The 20,849-nt window shown below is 44.7% G+C and overlaps 1 protein-coding gene across 4 annotated transcripts in view; it reads left to right on the top strand.

The window, feature by feature from the left end:
• Positions 1 to 8,371: 8,371 nt before the first annotated feature.
• The window catches only part of CCDC85C (coiled-coil domain containing 85C), a 179,328-nt gene continuing 166,850 nt past the window's right edge, over positions 8,372 to 20,849 (top strand). Inside the window, exons 1-2 of one of the 4 annotated variants that reach the window (XM_080991480.1) lie at positions 8,386 to 9,128; positions 9,468 to 10,219. In XM_080991480.1, the coding sequence (XP_080847606.1) occupies positions 9,514 to 10,219 (706 nt within the window). In that variant the 5' untranslated portion in view covers positions 8,386 to 9,128; positions 9,468 to 9,513. Of the gene's footprint in view, positions 10,220 to 20,849 lie in introns of all 4 variants that reach the window. The other 3 variants (XM_080991482.1, XM_080991483.1, XM_080991481.1) reach the window with 3 other exon arrangements.

Consider the following 20,849-nt stretch of genomic DNA (forward strand, 5'->3'; position numbering starts at 1 on the left):
CTGTGGAAGGACGTGTGGATCCAGAACTGGCCTCCACAGTCACTTACGGACTCATTGTTAAAACCATGTTTATGGAAGACAATCTTACTCAGCTACGAGTGATCGCCAAAGAGATATTTGTTTGCTTGTTTTGTCTTACTTTGTATCTATTTTCCTTTTTCATATATTGTATTGCAATACTGAAAACCTCAATTAAAAATATTACTAAACACACACACTTCTTCCTTTTGAGGTTTAGGGTATAAAGGTTTCTTTAAAAAAAAATTGTAGCACTGCAAATATTAAGAAGGTACGTAATGCACAGGTGTCATTACATCGTGAAGCTAATTTATCTAGTGCCTGGATGAAACCCAACGTGCTGTGATTTTTCTTCAACATATAATATGAGAAATGTATGATGAATAAATTATAGATAAATAAACATAAGAACAAGAGACTGTGGGGCTTAGTATGTTTTTGGTGTGCTGAAAGTGGTGGAGTCTGGAAGCTGACACACTACATTAAATAGAGAAGAGAGGTCTGGATATAACACCACCAATCTTCCTGCTCTATAAAATAAATAAATAACCGAACAGATAAATACCGGTAACTTAAGAGCATTAATCTTGGAAGAGTTTGCATGTTTGCAATACTGATTTTGTCCTGCAGAGGGAATGTTTTGGTAAGAATTTGGTCCTGTTAAGGTGCAGCTTGGAATTCTAAATCTTAATTGATGTGAAACATTGTTTAAAAAACACCTGCTAATACATAATTTTATTTTATTTTGAGAAAAACCCAGTGCTTAGCTTATAAAGGCTTTCCACAGTTGCTTTCGTCTTATTGTGTGTGTGTGCAGTTACTCTAAATGCTGACATTATCATTATTGAAGCCTAAAAAAATATTTGCTGGGATTTGTTCTGCTGATGACGATATGGCTTGCTTTAAGGGGTGTGTTTAACCAGACTGAGTTCCAAAGGAGGTTCAGCAACAGGGATACAAAATGCAATCTGCTCTCTATCCTATGAGGGAAAGCGGATTCTAATTGGGGAGAATATTCTATTTTACGCAGTGGGATTTACTTCTGCATGGACATGCATAAGAGCGCAGTGTAAGACTCCCATCCTATCCCCACTTACATGGGAGTAAGCCCTATTTAATGCAGTGTGACTGAGTTAATGGGGTCGTGCTGAAAAACCTTTTGATTGCCTTGACTAACCAATGAACACAAATTATTAAAGTGATTGATGCCGCACCATAAATGCTCTAGTAAGTGAGGTGACACTTTTGTGGTTATTTAATGGAGATAATGAGCTATCTGTTCTTTGAATAAAGCAACAAAGCCTGAATCAAGTAGAATGTAAACATGCTTTGCAACAGTGCCCTCAGTACTCTGTGCTCCCTTTGCAAAGGGTCTTGGACAAATGCACTTGAAACCTTAATTAATTTCATTTGATTGCACCAGTTAATAATGTTTTCAGTAATGACCAAGGCTAGTCCTGATTACTCGTATAGCACTTTTGATTTGCAAATGTTTCTTTTTGGCCTTTGTTGCATTTGCTGTCACAACAACAGTGGGTTACAATATTACTCTGTTTTACAAATGGGGAATTGGAAATGAAAGGGAGACAGATTCCATTATTAGACATTATTAAACCGAAAACATGTAGGAGGCGTGGGGCTGTGTGCGCTGCGCCCTTCGTCCTTGATCTTGCTGTGTTTAGTGGCAATGTGGGAATGTTCAGGGTGGCAAGAGAGGATATATTGTTTATTAATATCCTTCCTAATTTGCACTAGCAAGTTCCTTTACTTAGCAGAGTTTACATTCCCCTTTTTACATGCACAGCAGATAGCTGGTTGCAGGCTCGTTTGAGCCTCTCACTATTATATAATTCAGTCTGTCTCCGATTGAATTGTACGTTCCTGGTAAGTTCCCTTGAATCCCTCTTAAAAGAATAAAGACGCCACAATCTTATTCAAAGTCAATAAAAGAAGTTTACTTACATCAGTTCACAGTTGGATCCCTGAAGGCAGATTTAGTTATAAATATGTACATGTGGATCTACCCCATATGGGGGAATAATCCCAGTGCTTCTGCTAGCTAAAAGCTAGTCAAACGACGAAGGAAGTGAAAAAAAGAGAGAGTGCTGCATGACTCATCCTTTTGTTACCTGGACAGGTTCAGTCACGCCCACCCTCTATCACATGCAAAAGGAAGGATGCTCCAGCCAGGAAGAACAGGAAGTTTCGACTGGCTGGACCAAACATTCCCTTGCATGTCTTCTCTAGCGTTACAAGGAATGTTGTACTTGACAGCCTCTCATGGATCACATCCCACAGGCAAGGTCTGAAGGGAGCTTCTAAGCCTGCTTAGTTAAACAGGCTTACAAACCTTCCTGTAATGGAAAACACTGATTGTGGGTTCCCAATCACAGGGAGGCTCATAAGCGCCATCAAGTGAACATGTTCACAAACCCCCTTCAGCTTTTGCCACTGAATGACACAAGGTCAGAGATGGAAAGGGTGATGCCCTACATCTTTTAAATGCTTTCAGTTTAATGAGGGATGTCATGAGGGATGGTTTGCATGTAACACTAAACCATGGCTTGGCATCATGTGGCGTGAGCCTGAGTGAGACTTGAGCTTCCATGCTCTCTCATTCTTTCTCCTTCTGCTGCATGCACAGCCCAGAGGAGACGTTCAGCACTTTTACAGAGTTCTGACTTATATCATACCAACAAGAGATTGGGTCAAAAAATAAAATATAGTGGTACCTCTGGATGCGAACAGAATCTGTTCTGGAGCCCTGTTCGCATCCTGAAGTGAATGCAACCTGCGTCCACGTGTCTGCAGGTCGTGATTCGCTGCTTCTGCGCATGCGCGTGACATCATTTTGAGCGTCTGCGCATGCGCAAGCGGTGAAACCTGGAAGTAACGCGCTCCGTTACTTCCGGGTTGCCGCGGAGTGCAGCCTGAAAATGCTTAACCCGAAGCTACTTCAACCCGAGGTATGACTGTAAAATAAATGATCAGTTTAACATCTTAGTTTCACAAGCCATGATTTGAAGCTGGCTTGTTTTGAAACCGATCAGTTTCTTTTAAACCACGGTCATCCGCTCTTATGAAAGGACGAGTGTAGAATCTGTGACAATGAAACTGAACGCTGCTGGAGTCCTCCTTCTGGTAGGTTGGGAGGAGCAAGAGGGAGTGCGCAAGCTTAAATCTCAGTTGGGCTAGTCCCACTTTGTGCGCTAAACATAGCGCCAAACCATGGTGTAGTATTATGTACAAAGAATCCCATTGGGGTCGTGGCAGAACTGGGACACGAGCTTTGGCCTCATTAATCCAATGTTAGCTTGCTATCCCACGAACCATATCTGAATTAAAAATAGAAATAAAAGTTAAGATAATATTAGGTTGCACTGATGTTCTGTTGTGCCTGCCACATAAAGAATGGCATTAATGTTCAAAGATAATAGTGCTGGTGCAATAGGATTTTGCCATTACCACCAGCTACAACTACGCAATTCCTTTGCCTTATGCAAAACACTGAAACAAACACAGAGAACAAACAAACACTGTCCTGCTTTTTGGAAACACCTTATATGGAAAGTCCCTGGTTTTGTTATGTTTTTACATCTACCTTATACCGTACAAAAAGTGATTCCAATTATTATTATTTTATTATTATTTATTTAATTTGTATACCACTCTATACCCAATGGGACGCGGGTGGCGGTGTGGGTTAAACCACAGAGCCTAGGACTTGCCGATCAGAAGGTCGGCGGTTCAAATCCCCAAGACGGGGTGAGCTCCCGTTGCTCGGTCCCTGCTCCTGCCAACCTAGCAGTTTGAAAGCACGTCAAAGTGCAAGTAGATAAATAGGTACCGCTCCGGCGGGAAGGTAAACGGAGTTTCCGTGTGCTGCTCTGGTTCGCCAGAAGCGGTTTAGTCATGCTGGCCACATGACCCGGAAGCTGTACACCGGCTCCCTCGGCCAGTAAAGTGAGATGAGCGCCGCAACCCCAGAGTCTGTCACGACTGGACCTAATGGTCAGGGGTCCCTTTACCTTTACCTATACCCAAGGATCTCAGGGTTGTTCACAGCATAAAATCAGAATATAAAATCCCAACCCCTTCTCTAGTTATTGGGGATACAGGATAGGCCAAATGAAGACAAGTAGGGTAAAGAATTGATTCTATATTTATTGTTAGCTGCCAGGGTGGTTAAAGTAAAAAAAATAAATAAAAAGAAAACATTTAGGAGTTAAATAAGGATTTATAGTACAGTCAAATCTGCATATAGTGCTAAAAAAATTAACAAAAAAAAATTAAGGTGTAGTAGAGGACAAAGATTTATTTTCAACCACGTGGGAAACATTTATATTGCATGTAAATTATGACAGCAGTGCCTTCAGTAAAATATGCCATTTGGAATTCTTATTAACTCTTCAGCATCAAGTGAGTATATCATAAGACCCTGAGGACAGCATCCTGATACAAACAAAACAAATATTTAAAAAGGAAACGTTACTATCCTGCAGTAACAATAGTTCTATCCCCCAGGGATTGTGAGTGAAATGACCCAAAATTGTGCCCTTTTTTGGTATGCATGTTTAATTTGATATTTCATTTAATTGTAATCCTTCATTTCTGTATAAAATGAAATGTGCAGAACACGGCGTCTTGCCACAGAGAGACCAATCATGGCTGAATTCACTCCCATAAATTCCAAAGAAACATGCTAAAGGGGAAATCTAGCCCTATGAGCTTTCTTCCATTCTTGTCATATTAAGTGTTGCTCAGTAAACTCATCCCTGATTAACAGAGGGGAGAAAAATTGTCCTCTTCAGAGCAGTGAATGTGATAGGCTTTGATGCTGCATTACACGGGCATAAAAAGCTTAGTGTGGCATGCACATTAAAAATCCCTTTCATTTGCAGCTTGATGAAGGTCCCCCGGCCAAATGTGAGTGTTTGGTCTATTGTTTATTAACAGCCCTTATTTCCCTGTCACAAATTAGCACACATAATATTTTTGTTTTTTAAAAAAATGCAATTTCCTGCGAGACAGAGACAGGAATTGGCTTTGTTAGCTTGCTGTCTACAATAGATAAGCCCTGATTTAGAAAGGTGGAAACAGGATGTATGTATTTTATCATAAGCATGCATCACAATCATAATCATTCTGTTGTCTCCAACATGCCATATAGTGTCCAGGCTGTGCTTTAGCGATGTGCCCCAATTTACTCTGACTAGTGACATTAAGACCAACCTTACTGTGTGCTTGTGAAACATGGACCACTTATAAACGCCATCTCCAACTCCTCGAAAGATTCCATCAATGGTGTCTTCGAAAAATTTTACACATCACTTGGGAAGACAGGTGAACTAATACCAGTGTACTGGAAGAAGCAAAGATCACCAGTGTTGAAGCAATGGTTCTTCAGCATCAGCTTTGTTGGGCTGGCCATGTTGTGCGGATGCCTGATTATCATCTTCCAAAGCAACTACTCTATTCCGAACTTAAAAATGGAAAGCGTAATGCTGGTGGTCAACAAAAGAGGGTTAAAGACTGTCTCAAGGCAATTTTTTAAAAATGTAGTTTAAACACCAACAACTGGAAAACACTTGCCTGCAAGCGCTCCAATTGGAGAACAGCCTTTATCAAAGGTGTCATGGGCTTTGAAGACATTCAAACTCAGGATGCAAGGGAGAAACGTGCTAAGAGGAAGGCACGCTTGGCAAATCCACACCGTGATCAACTCTAATCCAGAAACCAATGCCCTCACTGTGGAAGGGCGTGTGGGTCCAGAATTGGCCTCCACAGTCACTTACGGACTCATTGTTAAAACAGTGTTTATGGAAGACAATCTTACTCAGCTACGAGTGATTGCCATAGAAGAAGTAAGGTCCAGGTTTCCAATGGGATGTTGAGATTCCTGCATTGCAAGGGGTTGGATGAGTTGACCCTTGAGGTCCCTTCCAACTCTACAATTTTATGATCCTATGGGAAAGGGGGGTGGGGTTGAGGGTTGTTCGGGTAAGACAGAGGTAGAGTTTCCTGTGGTGTGTACATCCATCCCACCATTGTCTCCCTTCGTGGGATTTGCAGTTATTTTTGTGGGACTCAAAACCCCCTGCAAAACCTGTTTGATCAGAGATGACAAGAGAACCAAGTTGTCCCAGAGGAGGGCACAGCCTTGCTGGCGAGATCCAGCCATTGCCTTCATGTCTGACCAGGTGCACCTGCCTGCCCAGACAGAGCACATGTGTGTGCTTGCAGCCTGTAGAGCAAGAGAAGATTGTATGCGAGCTTGCCCCGCCTTGTCTTTAAAAAGCTTGGCGGGAGAGGTGAGTCAACTGACATCTTCATAGCTTCCATTTGGTTATGTCCCTCTTGCTTTGCTCAAGTAACTTGGAATCTTGACTTCTGGACCTTGTGCTTGCCACTGAGCCTCTATCACTGTTAGCCTGAACAAAGATAATCTTCATTACACTCAGGTGACAGCTGCTGTCCTTGTGTTTTGGGATGGTGGCCTGACACAAGGTTCTCATATGAATGGGACCAACACCCAAATAAGGCAGCATAGTATTGCAGCGTACAAGTTGCTAAGATCGCAAAACTGCAACAACATCTACCTTGGAGACCTTATACTTGGAAGGCAAGATAATAAAACAATGTTTTGCACAGCACCTAGATTGGGAGGAAGCTAATATGTAGCGACAATTTATAAAGTGCCCCAAGATCTAGGTGTTGTGCAAGCCACATTTTCCTGTTTTATTTAAATTTTGCCTTGCAACCTTTACAACACCCCTTGAGGCAGGTGAGAGCGAATGTCCTCAGCAGGGACCGAGACACAGTGACTTGCCTTAATGAGCTACTGAAGTAGAATTGCAGCTATGGGGTTCCTGGTTCACATTCTCACATTCTTAGCCAATGCACCAGCTCCGAGGTTATAAAACGACAGATCTTGTGACCATGCTGTGCAAATGTTCTGAAAACAGCCCAAGGTCAAGCAATTCAGGGACAACGCAGAAAGTTGCCTACTTCCTGTAAGAAAGGTTTTGCTGACTACACCAAGCTCACTTCCAGTGTTCAAAGCATTTCATATACATTCACCCTCCTTACAATGGCCCTATAAGGCAAACCAGGGCTGTTTCTTACTTTTCCCAGGACCCCTATAAGCCAATAGTGGTTTGCTTAACATACCCTACTGAGCTCTGGCCAGATTTCAACTTTCCAAGTCACAAGCTCATAGCCACTCTTCACTATAACCTATGATTGAACCTGTGATCTTTATAGGAAGTATCTACTCTAACCAGGGAGAGTGTTTCTCACCTCCAGCCCATGCTGGCTGATCTCTCTGTCTTGTTTACCTGTTAGATCAGGCCCAGAATTCAGAGGATGGGATATCAGCCAGGCCAAGCCTATTTATTTTAAAGGAGGAACCCCAGCAGGATCACAGTACCTTCCTTTTGTATTTAAACCTTTACTTGGGTCTGGTTAGACGAAAAAGAGAAATATGTAAGGAAATTTATTTTAATGTAAAAAAAAAAAAAAAAAACAGAGAAAAGCTCCAGAACACATTTATGGGGTTTTTTAAAAAAAATTTTTAAAAAATCCTTTATTGGCTTTGCTTCTTGGCGTGTGAGACTGACGCTGAACCAAAGTCCACGAAAGTAGACACGTTTCCGACACCCCTGGGTGTTTTTTTATCCTCTGGGATGCGGGTGCGCGCCCCTTTCCCTCGCGTTACAACCCCGCCCCCCCCCATTGGGAGCCCCACACTGCTCCCAATTTCTGCCTGCTCGGCTGTTTCTCCCATCCGATCTGAACCCAAAAATATCCCCACCCCACAAACTTAACCATTCCATTCTCCGTCCTCAAAACGGACCGCCCCCTCCCCCCCTATTTTCCCCGCTTGCACAGACCAAAGAAATTCCCGAGCCGATTAACACGAAATGAGAAAAATAAAATGAGGCTGGGGCCACAACAAATCGAGGATTTCCCAAGTTGTGCTCCTTTCTGGGTCCGTTGCGCACGGTTGCCTGCGATCCCTTCCCTGCTCTGGGTTCGAAGGCGCGGATTAGAGGTGACTTTTAGGAGAAAAGAATAAGAGAGGAAGAAGGATCAGGAGGGGGGGAAGCCTCCTTTTGTCTGCTGATGCTCCCGGTTGCTGTGGGGGGGGGGGGGAGAGGGGCGCGCGCGCGGCCCCTTTAAGCGAGGCGCGCCGCGCGTCTACCTTTCCCTTTTGCGCACCTGGCTCTTTCGAACTGCGCCCTCGCCGCCGCCTCATTGGCTGCGGCGCGCTAGCGGCGCCGCTTCTCCCCGGTAACCTGACCCCGGGGCGGAAAGGGAAGGCAACCTGAACAGGCTTAGGGGCAGGGAGGAGAAGCCGCCTTTGCCCAGGGTCCTCTGGATTGGGCCATCGCGAGGCAGCGGGAGGAGCTTGGCTCCGTCATCTGCCCGCATGCAAAACCGTGCAGGGGTTGGCGGCTGCTGAGAGCAGGGCGCTGCAAGGGGAGAGGGGCGTCTGCGCGCTTGCAGATCTCTCTTTCTCTCTCGATCTCCGCCGCACTCGTTTTTCTATTTCTCGCTTCTCCAGCTGCATTCCAGGTTTTCCTCCTCCCGGAGCCTCCCACCTCCTTTTCTCCTCCCCTCGAGGAGGCGGCGCCTCGTTTCAAGCTCTCTTTCTCCCTCTCCCCCTGGCTCTCCTGTTCCATTAAAGGAATGCTCTCCCCTCCACCCCATCTCGCCATCACCTTCTCGCCGTGAAATTTAAATGCAGTTTTGACCCCCCCAAAAAAAGAGAGAGACAGAAGAAGGGCACTGATATCACCCTGCCTCGGAACTGAAAGCGAAGAAAACGAAGGCGGAAGGGATCTGCTTCTTAATTTTTAAGCATTATTGTTTCGTTTTGCTATAACTCTCCAAGCTGCTGCGGGCAGGAGGCTGGATCGCCGAGGGTGCGCGCTCAGTGCCCCTAGCGCAAGATTTTTTTGTTTTATTTTGCAGCGGGGGATCGAGGTGGCAGCGATGTTGGAGCAAGTGAAACGGGCAAAGACCTAAAGCAGGTTGATCTACGAGCCAGCAACTGCCCCCCCACCCCCCGCTCCTGCGCGGCTTGCTGTGGTTTTGATTAACCTCTGGTAAGTTGATTGCTTCACTTGGAGAGAAAAAATAGCTACAGAGCTTTCGGAGCTGATCCTTTTTTATTTTGGGTTGTGTGGCTTTTTTATTTTTTTGGCGTCGAATTTTAAGGCATGGGAGTTGTAGGCAGGAGAATGCGATTTACAGAAATGAGTGGATTTGCTCTTCTTCCTTTTTTGTGCTCTTAGCTGAAGAATTATAGTGAACTGGGGTTTTTTGTGTGTTTGTGTTGTTGTTGTTTTTAAAAAAGAAACCCTCCAAGATGTTGCATTAAAAAAACATTTTGACCTGAAGGATTAAAAAAAAATTAAAAACAATTTTATTTAATTTTTGTGAAGGGCAGTTTTCTTAAAGGAGTAAAAGTAGAAGTGGCTCTATACAAACATGGCAAAGAATTCTGTGGAAGGGTCCAAGGAAGACCTGAGCAAAGTGACGGAAGAGGACATGTTGAGGTGCAGCAAGGAAGAGCTGGTGAAGAGGCTGAAGAAACTGGAGAGCGAAAAGATGAACTTGATGGTGGAGCATGGCAACTTGATCAAGGACGTGAACCAGAGGCTCCAGATTCACTTGCACGAGATCAGGGGGCTGAAGGAAGTGAACCAAAAGCTCCAGGACGACAACCACGAACTGAGGGAGCTCTGCTGCTTCCTGGACGACGACCGGCAGAAGGGGAAAAAGCTGTCCAGGGAATGGCAGAGGTTCGGGAGGCACACGGCCGGCGTAATGTGGAAGGAGGTGGGGATGTACCAGCAGAAGCTGAAGGAGCTGGAAGCCAAGCAAGACTCCCTCATGAGGGAGAACATGGAGCTGAAGGAGATTGTCCTGATGTTGGACGAGGAGAGGAACGGGGCGGGCTCTCGGAGTTCGATAGACAGCCAAGCCAGCCTCACCAACCTGAACGGGGGCTCTGGAACCAGGGATGTTGGAGATGGGAGCAGTACCTCCAGCACTGGCAGCGCAGGGAGCCCAGACCATCACCACCATCTTCACCATCACAAGCCTGTTGAGAACAAGGCCGGAGCTATCCGGAGGTCGATGGATGACCTCTCTGCACCGCTTCACCACCGGAGCATCCCTAATGGACTGAATGGTAAGTTTTCTTTAAATCCACTTATCTCTCTCTCTCTCTGTCTCTGCATTGGAAATAGCAAGAAGCTTAGAGATCAGTCCAAGGGGGAACCCACCTGTGGGATTTTGGCTTTGTTTGAGGCCTGTTGATCCTGTCTTGCAACCTGACACTTGTCCTCTTGACTTACAACTCGCTTAACAGAAGTCACGCTACGTAGGTTAAAGTTAACCCATAATAACAGCCCAGCCATGCTAGCAATCTGGGTGGTTAAGGAAAACCCCCCACCCCACATTTTTCAACGCATATTTTTTGGGAGAGTATAGCTTAGAAAAAAATAGTTAAAAGTATGGAACCAGGTGTCTGTGCTCAGACACAGAGGTGCAGTCATTGTGTTACCTGCATCTCTTGTGACACTCCCCCCCCCCCCCCAGTACTCAGCAGCACGAGCTGTTCTGTTCGTGGTACCAGCCTGTCATTTAGGAATTCCTGCCTCTTGGCTCCTGTGTTAACAGAAAGCTTGGCCAGGATGTGCTCTTGCTTCTCCGCAGAGTCTCCTGGGCAGGAGTGAAGGCTCTGGCCTCCTATTGTCTAGGCTTCACCATCTGCAGCAAAACAAACAAACAAATAGACAGACACAGCTTCCTTGTCTCCAGGGTTCTTGCCAGGTTCAGTTCATTAGCATGTAAGAAAAGCGCTTTGGGACAGAAGATGCCACAGGGATGCATACGAGATCTGGATGAGTGCAGGTCAGGCAATGGTAGCTGAAATGCTGGGTCCCAAATAGCTGTATTGAGGATCTGATTGTTTTAAAAACAACAACCCAGTTTCTTTTATGGCTGGTTGAGTGCAGAACAGTTTTGCTGCTGATACTAATGCATCATCGCTAGCTGTGCCATTGAAGTGGAAGTTGTGATTCTCCCTCCTGCTCTGTTATAAGGCTGAATAAATGGACTGTGTGGAGTTTCTAAATTAAACAGTATTTAGTAAAATAAAATAAAAAGTTTTCCCCTTCAGCCTTTAATGTTTAGTTTTCTCCTGTTACCTGTTTGATAGTTTGAGCACCACAGAAAGCATAGCAGGGATAGCGATGACAGCAGTTTTAAGTCCTCATTTGTAAGGTGGTGATGAAAATGCTGATTCTTAGGTCTTTGCAATTTTCTCCCTCGCTGAACAATATCTGTGCCAAAAATATTGGTTAGTGTATGTGTAGTTTTGTGTGTGTGTGTGTGTGTGTGTGTGCTTAATTTGCTGTTCTTCGGTGATTGGATCCATATAAATATTCTGAGTTACTTCTGCTAAACCCTGATACAAAGCTGATGTGATCTCATACTTATTTTATATATCTGCCTACATGTTGAGCTCATTCTGTCTCGAGGGCTTAGCAGAGTACGGGAACTTGGTTAGCATGCTGACAGTAGGGCGAAATGTGTGCACGCACGTGCCTTTGTAATGTTACACGCATCAGATTGCCAAGTGAAAAACTATCCTCCTTATCGCCTTGCCTGCAGCCGCCAAATTTGGTTCAGATAAAACTTAGCATATCATCTCTAAAAGGTGTTCAGACTTTGAGTAGCCAAGGTATGAGAAGTTGATGGAGATGCGGCAGCCACTCAGTCTGGCCACATGCTTTCTGGACTTTATACAAACAGAAAAGCCATGGGTAATATATTGGGTATTGTAGGATGAGAGGTGGATTTTGGGGTCCTCACTTGAATAAACCTTTCAATTTGTTATGCAGGGCATTGGACACTAAGCACTATAGTTAATGCATGTGCAAATACCATTCAAATCTTAGCAGACTGATGCCTAACCTTTTATATTTGGAAGTAAGTCTCGCCAGCTGTGTTAGGCTTGTGCTGTTGCTTTTGTGTTGAACATTGGCCATGCTGGTTGGGGCTGATGAGTGACATCTGGAGTGGCACAGGATTTATAATGGTGTAGGATACTCCCCTGCATAGGGTGCTGAGCTGAGGGGCTGCCAAACAACAACAAGAACACCTATATTTATACAGGTACCTACTCAACATTAGGGGACGCGGGTGGTGCTGTGAGTTAAACCACAGAGCCTAGAACTTGCCGATCAGAAGGTCGGTGGTTCGAATCCCTGCGATGGGGTGAGCTCCCATTGCTCGGTCCCTGCTCCTGCCAACCTAGCAGTTCGAAAGCACATCAAAGTGCAAGTAGATAAATAGGTGCCACTCTGGCGGGAAGGTAAACGGCGTTTCCGTGTGCTGCTCTGGTTCGCCAGAAGCAGCTTAGTCATGCTGGCCACATGACCCGGAAGCTGTACGCCGGCTCCCTCGGCCAATAAAGTGAGATGAGCTCTGCAACCCCAGAGTCGGCCACGACTGGACCTAATGGTCAGGGGTCCCTTTACCTTACTCAACATGAGGCCTTGATCAGATGGGCGATTGAGTTACTGCAACTATGACCCAGTGCACTTGAGAGCATTTGCAGAACAGAAGGCAAGAGGGATAAGAGCATGAAAATAATAAATATTGGGAGGGGGCACCAAATTTTGTCATCGCTGAGGGTGCCATATCACCAGAGTCCACCGCTGTCCGGAGGGCATCTCATTGGTTATCTCTGCCCTATGGGATATCGTTAAGAGAATGAGCCACAGAAGACCTTGTGTTTGCAGTGCTCCTCCAGTGCTGCCCCAAGGAGGAATTTGGAAACTTCCCGTTCTTTTTTAGACTAACCGCAGTTTGCTGTAGTGGTCAAACCCTGACAAACTGTGGTTAGACTTTGCTATATTTAGTGGAAAGATGACAGCTTCAAAACATGTTTTACAAAGCTGGTTTGTTTCTCTGTCTGTAGATTGGATTAACCACAGTTTAGGGTCTGGACATAACGCTAAACTGTGCTTAATTTAAAACAGAAGTAGAAGTTTCCAATCTTCTCACAGCCATGCTATGGATGGAGGAGTGTGCCAGCCCAGTTTTCCTGTGGTTCCTTCTTTCAATGTTAAATCATGGCTTAGCGTTGTATGTGAAATGGGCTATTGATTTCATTGGGGCTTGACTTCCAAACAAGTGTGTTTAGATAGGCAAATGTGCTCAGAAGGCATCTTCTCAAAAGCAATTCAGTTTTGTTAAGAATAATGCTGTGTGAATTGATAAGTAGTGGATATTATGGCTAAGATGACAAGTAGTGGCCTAGAAATTTTCCCTCTCGCACTCATGTAGCCAACCTTTGTAGTAATACACCTGTCAGATTTGGCCTGCAAGGCCAATCCTTATAATGATTTGGCCTCTGGAGCTGAAAAGGCCTTCTCTCCTGCCTCAAACATGTTCTTGCCTTCAATCTTGCTGAAAACCTAAGGGAATCCATAGTTATGAAGAGTTCCTGTGCTTCAATTATTTACCAGTACACCACTGATTAATGTACTTGGATTTAATCCAAACCATACTCTCCAGACAAAATTTAAATAAGGGTTTTTAATGGAAAAGTTAGTTCTACATAAACACTTTGACTGAAGAAGGAGCATAACACCACAATTGCATTCCAAGGAACTCCTTGAATCAAGGCAACGGAAATTAAGAACAAAACCTGGCAGAATAATTTAATAGGCCTTTGGGCATGTAAGAATGGGATTCCTGAACAACTGATGGTCTAGGTGCAAATGACTAAGAAATAAGGGCAGAAAACTGGGGAGGGGGTCTGGCCATGGATTAGATGAGTGCATGGTGTTCATCCTGAAGCTGAGCATGCGCTTGGTGTTTGAGTGATGGGGCAGGTGGATAATTTGCAGTGGAGTTGTGAGGGAACTGAGGTGTGATAAGAGAAGGTGGCTGGAATATTTGAGGTAAAAAAAGGAGGGATGGAGTGGAAGGGATGGATAATCACAATCCTGTTCAGTAGGGAAATATGGCCTCTCTGTCTGGCCCTTGGGACTCACTCTAGGCCACATGCCCTCCTAAGCCAAACCCCTCACCCGTTGTGTTTTGCACCCTCCTCAAGTGGGAGGGTAGGCCCTGAACCAATGGCTTCAAGTTACAAGAAACATCAGGAAGAACTTTCTGGCAGTAATAACTGTTGAGCAGTTGAACAGATTCCCTCGGACTCTGGTGGTGGACTCTCCTTCATGGGAGGTTTTTTCATGGATGCTTCAGTTGAGATTCTCGCATTGCAGGGGGTTGGACTAGATGACCCTTGGGGTCCCTTTTAACTCTACAACCCTATGATTCCATAAGTGTTTTTTGCCTGGCTGGAATGTGTCCTTGAACTCAGATTATGCTTTTTACTTGCCAGGATAGAGGTGGGCTTGTGTGTGCGGGCAAAGGCAGGACTGCTGGTACAGAGGTAGAAATCGCACGATTGCCCTGCCTCCTCTTGCCTCTGGTTCAACCCACCACTGGCATGCGGTCCCCAGAAGATTGCTGAGAAGGAGATATGACCCCTCTACTGGAAAAAGTTCCTGATCAGGAAATGGGAGAATACACTGTATTATTCAATGCTAAAGGAATGGCCCTCTGCTGTGTCTCTTACAGGAGTCAACAGTTACCCACAATGCTACTGTCCTTAACAGCCACTGGCATTTGGGCACTGCTGGTTTGTTAAACCCTTCCCAATGTTACTTAGAAGAACACCTAACAAAACCCGGGAGACTTGGCTGTCTACACACTGCCAATAGGAATTGATAGCAGTACTTCTACAAGATGGCACTAAAGCTCCTATTTAAAACTACAGTGGTACCTCGGGTTAAGTACTTAATTCGTTCTGGAGGTCCATTCTTAACCTGAAACTCTTCTTCACCTGAAGCACCACTTTGGCTAATGGGGCCTCCCGCTGCCGCTGTGCTGCCGGAGCACAATTTCTGTTCTCATCCTGAAGCAAAGTTCTTAATCTGAAGCACTATTTCTGGGTTAGCGGAGTCTGTAATCTGAAGCATATGTAACCTGAAGCGTATGTAACCTGAGGTACCACTGTACCCTCTGCCAACCTGTCAAAGGAAATGGTAGTTTGTTTATTTTTGGCATTTTATGTACCGCCCAATCAACCGTGTTGTGGTTCTGCGAAAGATCTCAAAGAGGAAACTACAGTTCCCAGCATTCTCCAGTTCTTCAGGAGTTCTGTCTTAGAAAAACTGCAGACTCTGCTCTCATTCTGATCCCACCCATGGCTGGCATGCCGCCTCTGACAGATTGCGGTAAAAAGGTTTCTCCAGTCCCGCCTTGAGATGAGCGGTGCTAAGCCTCTTTCAATCAAACCAGTTTTAAGTGTGTGTGGTATGGCTGTGCCTGAATAATGGATTCACAGGGCCCTCCACCCTGATGGAGAGAGAGAGAGGTTTTGCACAAGCTCAGCAAGACTTGATGATTGAATTTGGATGCTGCTGTGCTGGCTTGTGATCTCCATAAAATTCTTCTTGCAATCTAGTTCAGCCCTCAGTCCTCATAATCTACGTTTTGTTCTAATTTTGAGTATCCATACCCTGCCTTTCAGTTGAATGATTCTCTTTTTAAATTATTTTTTATTATATTATAAATATCAATACATCACAAAACAATATACACTTAACATTACATTACATATGTTACATACCACATATATCTCACCTTCGTCACCCCTTCTACCTACCTACCTACCTACCTACCGACCAAGACACAAACACACTGTGATTATTGAATTCCAACCAGTCTCATTGTGTAATTTTGCCACTCATTAAATCTATGCACAATTCATATTACTTATTTTGTTTATCTTTTGTAATAATTACGGTTTTTCACTCGTCTAATTTCTCTGTTCATTAGATTTATTTATACATCTGTCAGGAGATTTGTGTTTTCTTTATAATTTTTGAGATAATCATTGAATATTGACCAGTCTTTATTGACCCTTTGTGTGGCATTGCCTCTTAATCTCCCAGACAATTTTGCAAGCTGTGAGTACTCAATCAAGTTGAATGAATTCTCAAGATTCTTAAGAATAGGCTGTGACACTTGACACAGCCACAGTCCAGCAATCCATAGCTCCCCTGGCTGATAGATGGGGCCCAAGCATGCTTCCCTCTGGCTCTGCAATGCCAGGGCAAATGGCAGCTGGAGCTGAGTGTTATTTCTGGCAGGGAGAAAGGAAGCCAGCTCTTTGCAACTGGTCCTTCTCTGGCTGATAGGTGAGGCCAGGCTGAATGTCTCCTTGCTCCGATTGCCTCTCCCCCCTCTGCGGTCTGCAGGAGAGAGGACCTCCTGTAGATATCAATTTCATCAAGAAGTGTAAGAACAGGTCCTTTAGTGTGGTGGCACCTACATGTTGGCAATCTCTCCTGGAGATTTTTATCATGGTTTGGATCTGGCTTTTTATCCTTGATGCTCTGAAATGTTGGTTGCTTTGGGATGTCTCGGGTGGAGTGATTTGCGAATGAAGTAAAAATAAATATTATTCCTTCGGAGGCAGGGGGCATAACCTCCCCGTGGGTGAGTCCCCTGGCACAAGGCATAGGCCCAAGTGTCTGTCTCATCTTCATAAGGAGACTGTAGAGAAGCAGTCTTGCGGTGGATCCATCAGCCCTCTGAATTCCCCCTGTTCTGCTAAGCTGGGAGTACTGGCACTTCGCTGCTGGGTTCCAGGGAAGCACTGACGTCAACAGGAACATGTGTGGTAACTTGCCTAAGCTTCCCCTCTAGGCTATCAAGCCACCCACCCCACCCTCCCTTATGTTGTAGGGTTCTGGGGGTTGAGAAATCACTTGGCAATTTCGCTCCTTTGAATTCCTTTGCCCTGGAATACAGAGACGGGAGAGACGAATAAGTCTGACACAGGGAAGGCAAATTGCTGCTGAGGTAGTTTTCTTTGGGTACTTTCTCCACTAAACGCATGTGCGGCTTTGGGGAGAGGTAAAAATGCAGAAAGCGATGGTCTGTTCTTAGGTTGAATCTCTTGTGGGGCTGTTGCTGCTGCTGCTGCTGCTGCAGGAAAGGTGTCCTATGCTGACTCATCCATATTATGGCCGTAACATGGAGGAGTATTTTATTTCATTTATTTACCAACCTTTAGTTTAAACTCTGGTAAGCGCCAAAATGGGAGACATCTTGGGAACAATGGAATATCCATAGCTCAGTGTCTGGGCACATGTTTTGCATATGAAAAGTTCAAAGTTCAACCCCAGCACCTTTAGGTAGGTCCAGAAGGATCCCTACTTGGAAAGCCACTGCCCATTATTGTAGACAATACTGAGTAGAAGGGATCTATGGACTGACTGGGAGATAAGTTAATTCCATATGTATTCATAGTGGGGTTCAGGTACTATCATCAATTCAAAGTGTTGGTGCTGACCTTTAAAGCCCTAAACGACTTCGACCCTGTATAGCTGAAGGAGCGTTTCCACCTCCATCGTCCAGCCCGGACACTGAGGTCCCGCTCTGAAGGCCTTCTGGAGGTTCCCTCATTGCAAGAAGTGAAGGTACAGGGAACCAGGCAAAGGGCATTCTTGGTAGTGGTGCCAGCCATGTGGAATGCCCTCCCATCAGATGTTAAGGAGATAAATATATAGTACCTTGGATGTCGAACGGAGTCCGTTCCGGAAGTCCGTTCGACTTCCAAAATGTTCGAAAACCTATGAGAAGCAGCCAGTGAGAAGCTGCGGAAGCCCCGTCAGACATTTGGGTTCCAAAAGAATGTTCGCAAACCAGAACAATCACTTTTGTGGCATTTGGGAGTCAAAACGTCTGAGTTCCAGGGCATTCGGGATCCAAAGTATGATTGTACAACCTTTAGAAGACATCTGAAAGCAGTCCTGTATAGGGAAGTGTTTAATGTTTGGTGTTTTATTATGCTTTTACATTTGTTGGAAGCTGCCCAGACTATCTGGGGCAACCCAATCAGATGGGTGGGGTTCAAATAATGATGATGATGATAATAATAATAATAATTTTATTATCATTATCATCTTCATCCTCATCAGATTGCCCTATAAATTCTGCCTCCTCAAGTATGTGTGGAACATTCTTTCGGAATTAACCAGGATGTACAAGGGTGCATAATTATGCCTGTATACCCTGTATGCCTGTATACCCTGTACCGAATATAATTTTTTTTGCCAGCAAAAATGAAAAGGGTGGCGCTGTTGTGGCCTTGTTCAGGCCCTTGCGTTTGTATAAAAGAGACTTAAGTCTGAAGCCTGCTTTCGTACCCTGTGGCACGTAAAACAGGTGTGCCATGTTTGTGCGACTTTTAAGATGCTGCAATTGGCCCCAAGCTCACATTTTCCTTGGTGAAATGTTGTGAATGGCAAAAGCTGCAGTTTGCTGCATGGTGAAGCAGTAGTGCAGACACTTTACTAGCTGGCTGGAATGCAAATCGAGCTCACCCCACTGAAAAGTGTTTTGTGAATCGGCTCTCCATTTGGGTACGCTATTGGAATAACTTGCCCTGCGAACAATAGATTCCCTGAGCTTTGTTATAATCTGCTCATGTGTGTGAGCACAGTTCCTCCCACTTCTTGGCTGCCTGTGTGGGAAGGAACTCTCTGGCTGCAAGCCAACATTTTCTCCCCACCCCCCCACCCCCTGGGTACGGAGGCCTCTGTTTTCCAAACATCCAGCTTCAGACACCCAAAGGTGGCTGGTGTTGGCGTTCAACTTGGTGTTAAGTCCTGGATATGGGTTTCATTTGCTGAGAGTTGAGACAGCTATCTTCGTATTCTTTCTTCAGCATCATTCCTGGGTTTCCTTCTAAACCTGATCTTTCTCCGAGTATGTATGTTAAGAACTTCAATGGCTCAGATAAGCATCAGTATTCTGTGTAGTCCATCCTAAGTGCCTTTTGCAGAAGCCTTCGCATATGTAAATGTAGCCTCTTATCCGCACTGTTTGTACTGAAGCTGAAAAGTCTGCTGTAGCAAAAGCAATGTGTAGCAGTTCCATTAGGACTGTCATACCATTGCTGGTGGGAGAGTAAACTCTGAGTTTGGAGCTAAAAGAAACCCTCCAAAAACTCTACAAATTTGACCCCACTCAGAAGTCTGGTGTCAAGGCCAAGTGTTACAAATCAGGGCCCAGTTTTACTTTCATGTTTTAAGCTGGCATGTTTTCACATGCCACCTTCTTAACGTGTATTGAAAGGGTTGTCCAGTAGGCGTCGAAGAAAGCAAGTGTTTATTTTTTGTTAGGAATTGAAGCTCAAGGGCCTTGCATGCAGACGATTCAGTCGCCTGTTCGTCTCCAAATAAGGGCTGGGTATGGTCCCTGCCTGGGACCCTACAGAGCCACTTCTAGTACATATAGATAATGCAGAACCAGGTGAGCTAATGGTCTGTGTCCTGTATATGGCAGCTTCCTTGTTCATTTTGTAGCTCAGCACTGCAGGTGCCTTGGTGTTAGACCTTTCTGACTCCCTCTTTTCTCTGCTTTTCTTTTCTGCTGTGCTTAGAAAAATACAAAGTGCCCAGGCTGCAGGTTGACATCCTCTTAGAAAAAGAATAGACGTGTTTTGAGAGTGTAAACATGTTTTGAGAAAGAACCTGATAGCAGCGTTCAAGGTCAAAATCTGTGAGGCATCTCCCCCATACAATCTTGAGAGTTCTTGAAGAAGCAGCAACTGGCATCTGCTCCCTCCTTTCCCCAAGGACATGAGAAATATAAATACGAAAGGTTCCACTCCTTTTCATTGCACAGCTCCTAGTATGTGAGGTGTTTTATTAACCATTTTCTTCTTCTTTATTGCTACACTTAGCATCGTAGCTAAGCTTGTGAGCTCAGAACCCGGAAATCCCCATTTCAAATCACTGGGCATGTTGGCGCATCATGCTCAGCCAAACTATGACGTATCATGAATGCACAGGCTCCTGAGGAGGCAACTGCACCCGTTTGCTCCTTCCTAGGCTTTTTAGGTCAGTGTGGCACAGCCAATAAACCAAGCTTTGGCTTAGCATGTTGTCCAAACCCGAAAGCATGGGTAAGGGTTCTCTTCCATAACCGTGATGACCTGTAGCCAAGGTTTGTCCTATGGTAGAGGTTTTGAAAACAGTTTAGAAGTGGTGTGTGTCTGTGTGTACCATCTCCCTTGTGTGGAGAGGTGGTTCAGAGTTTGGCTGCAGTTCTCTCTCTTAAAAATGATGGAGGTGCCCACTAGAAATTCACCCAAACATTTCAGTTGTTTCTTGGATTTTTATTTTTTAAAAACATTCAGAAAACGTTAACACAGTAAACATACTTTGCTAAAAGATTTGGTAAGAAACAAACCCAGAGTACGCTGCAATGTAGGAATGCATATTGATTGCATGTGAATATTCTGCTCAAAAGCAAGCTTAAACATTAGCTTGGCCCCTAAATGACTCTCTCCCCAACACTCTTTCTTTCCCGGATGTGTTTCCATGACTCCACGTTCTTATGGTTGGAACCTTAGATTTTGATCAGACAAGCCCTTTTGAAATTTGACATTGATCCCACGGATCGCAATGCTTGTTTCCCTTTTAGATCCCAAAACACAGAGCAGTAAGGCTGAATAGGATCCAAATGCCAACCTTTTTTTATTTGTTTTATGAGGTAGCAACTTGTGTTTACTGCTGTGTCTCTAAGGACTTTCCCTTCCAGGATCTGGCTCAGCTCAGAACCTGCTTACCTTCACAGGTAATAGTGATAACATTGGGCCTCTTCAGACCATTTAAGCCCAACCTCAAACATGGGACCCATTGAAGTGCTTTACTGTG

The sequence above is a fragment of the Podarcis pityusensis genome (genome assembly GCF_964106645.2).
Source record: "Podarcis pityusensis genome assembly, chromosome: 1".
Classification (NCBI taxonomy): domain Eukaryota; kingdom Metazoa; phylum Chordata; class Lepidosauria; order Squamata; family Lacertidae; genus Podarcis; species Podarcis pityusensis.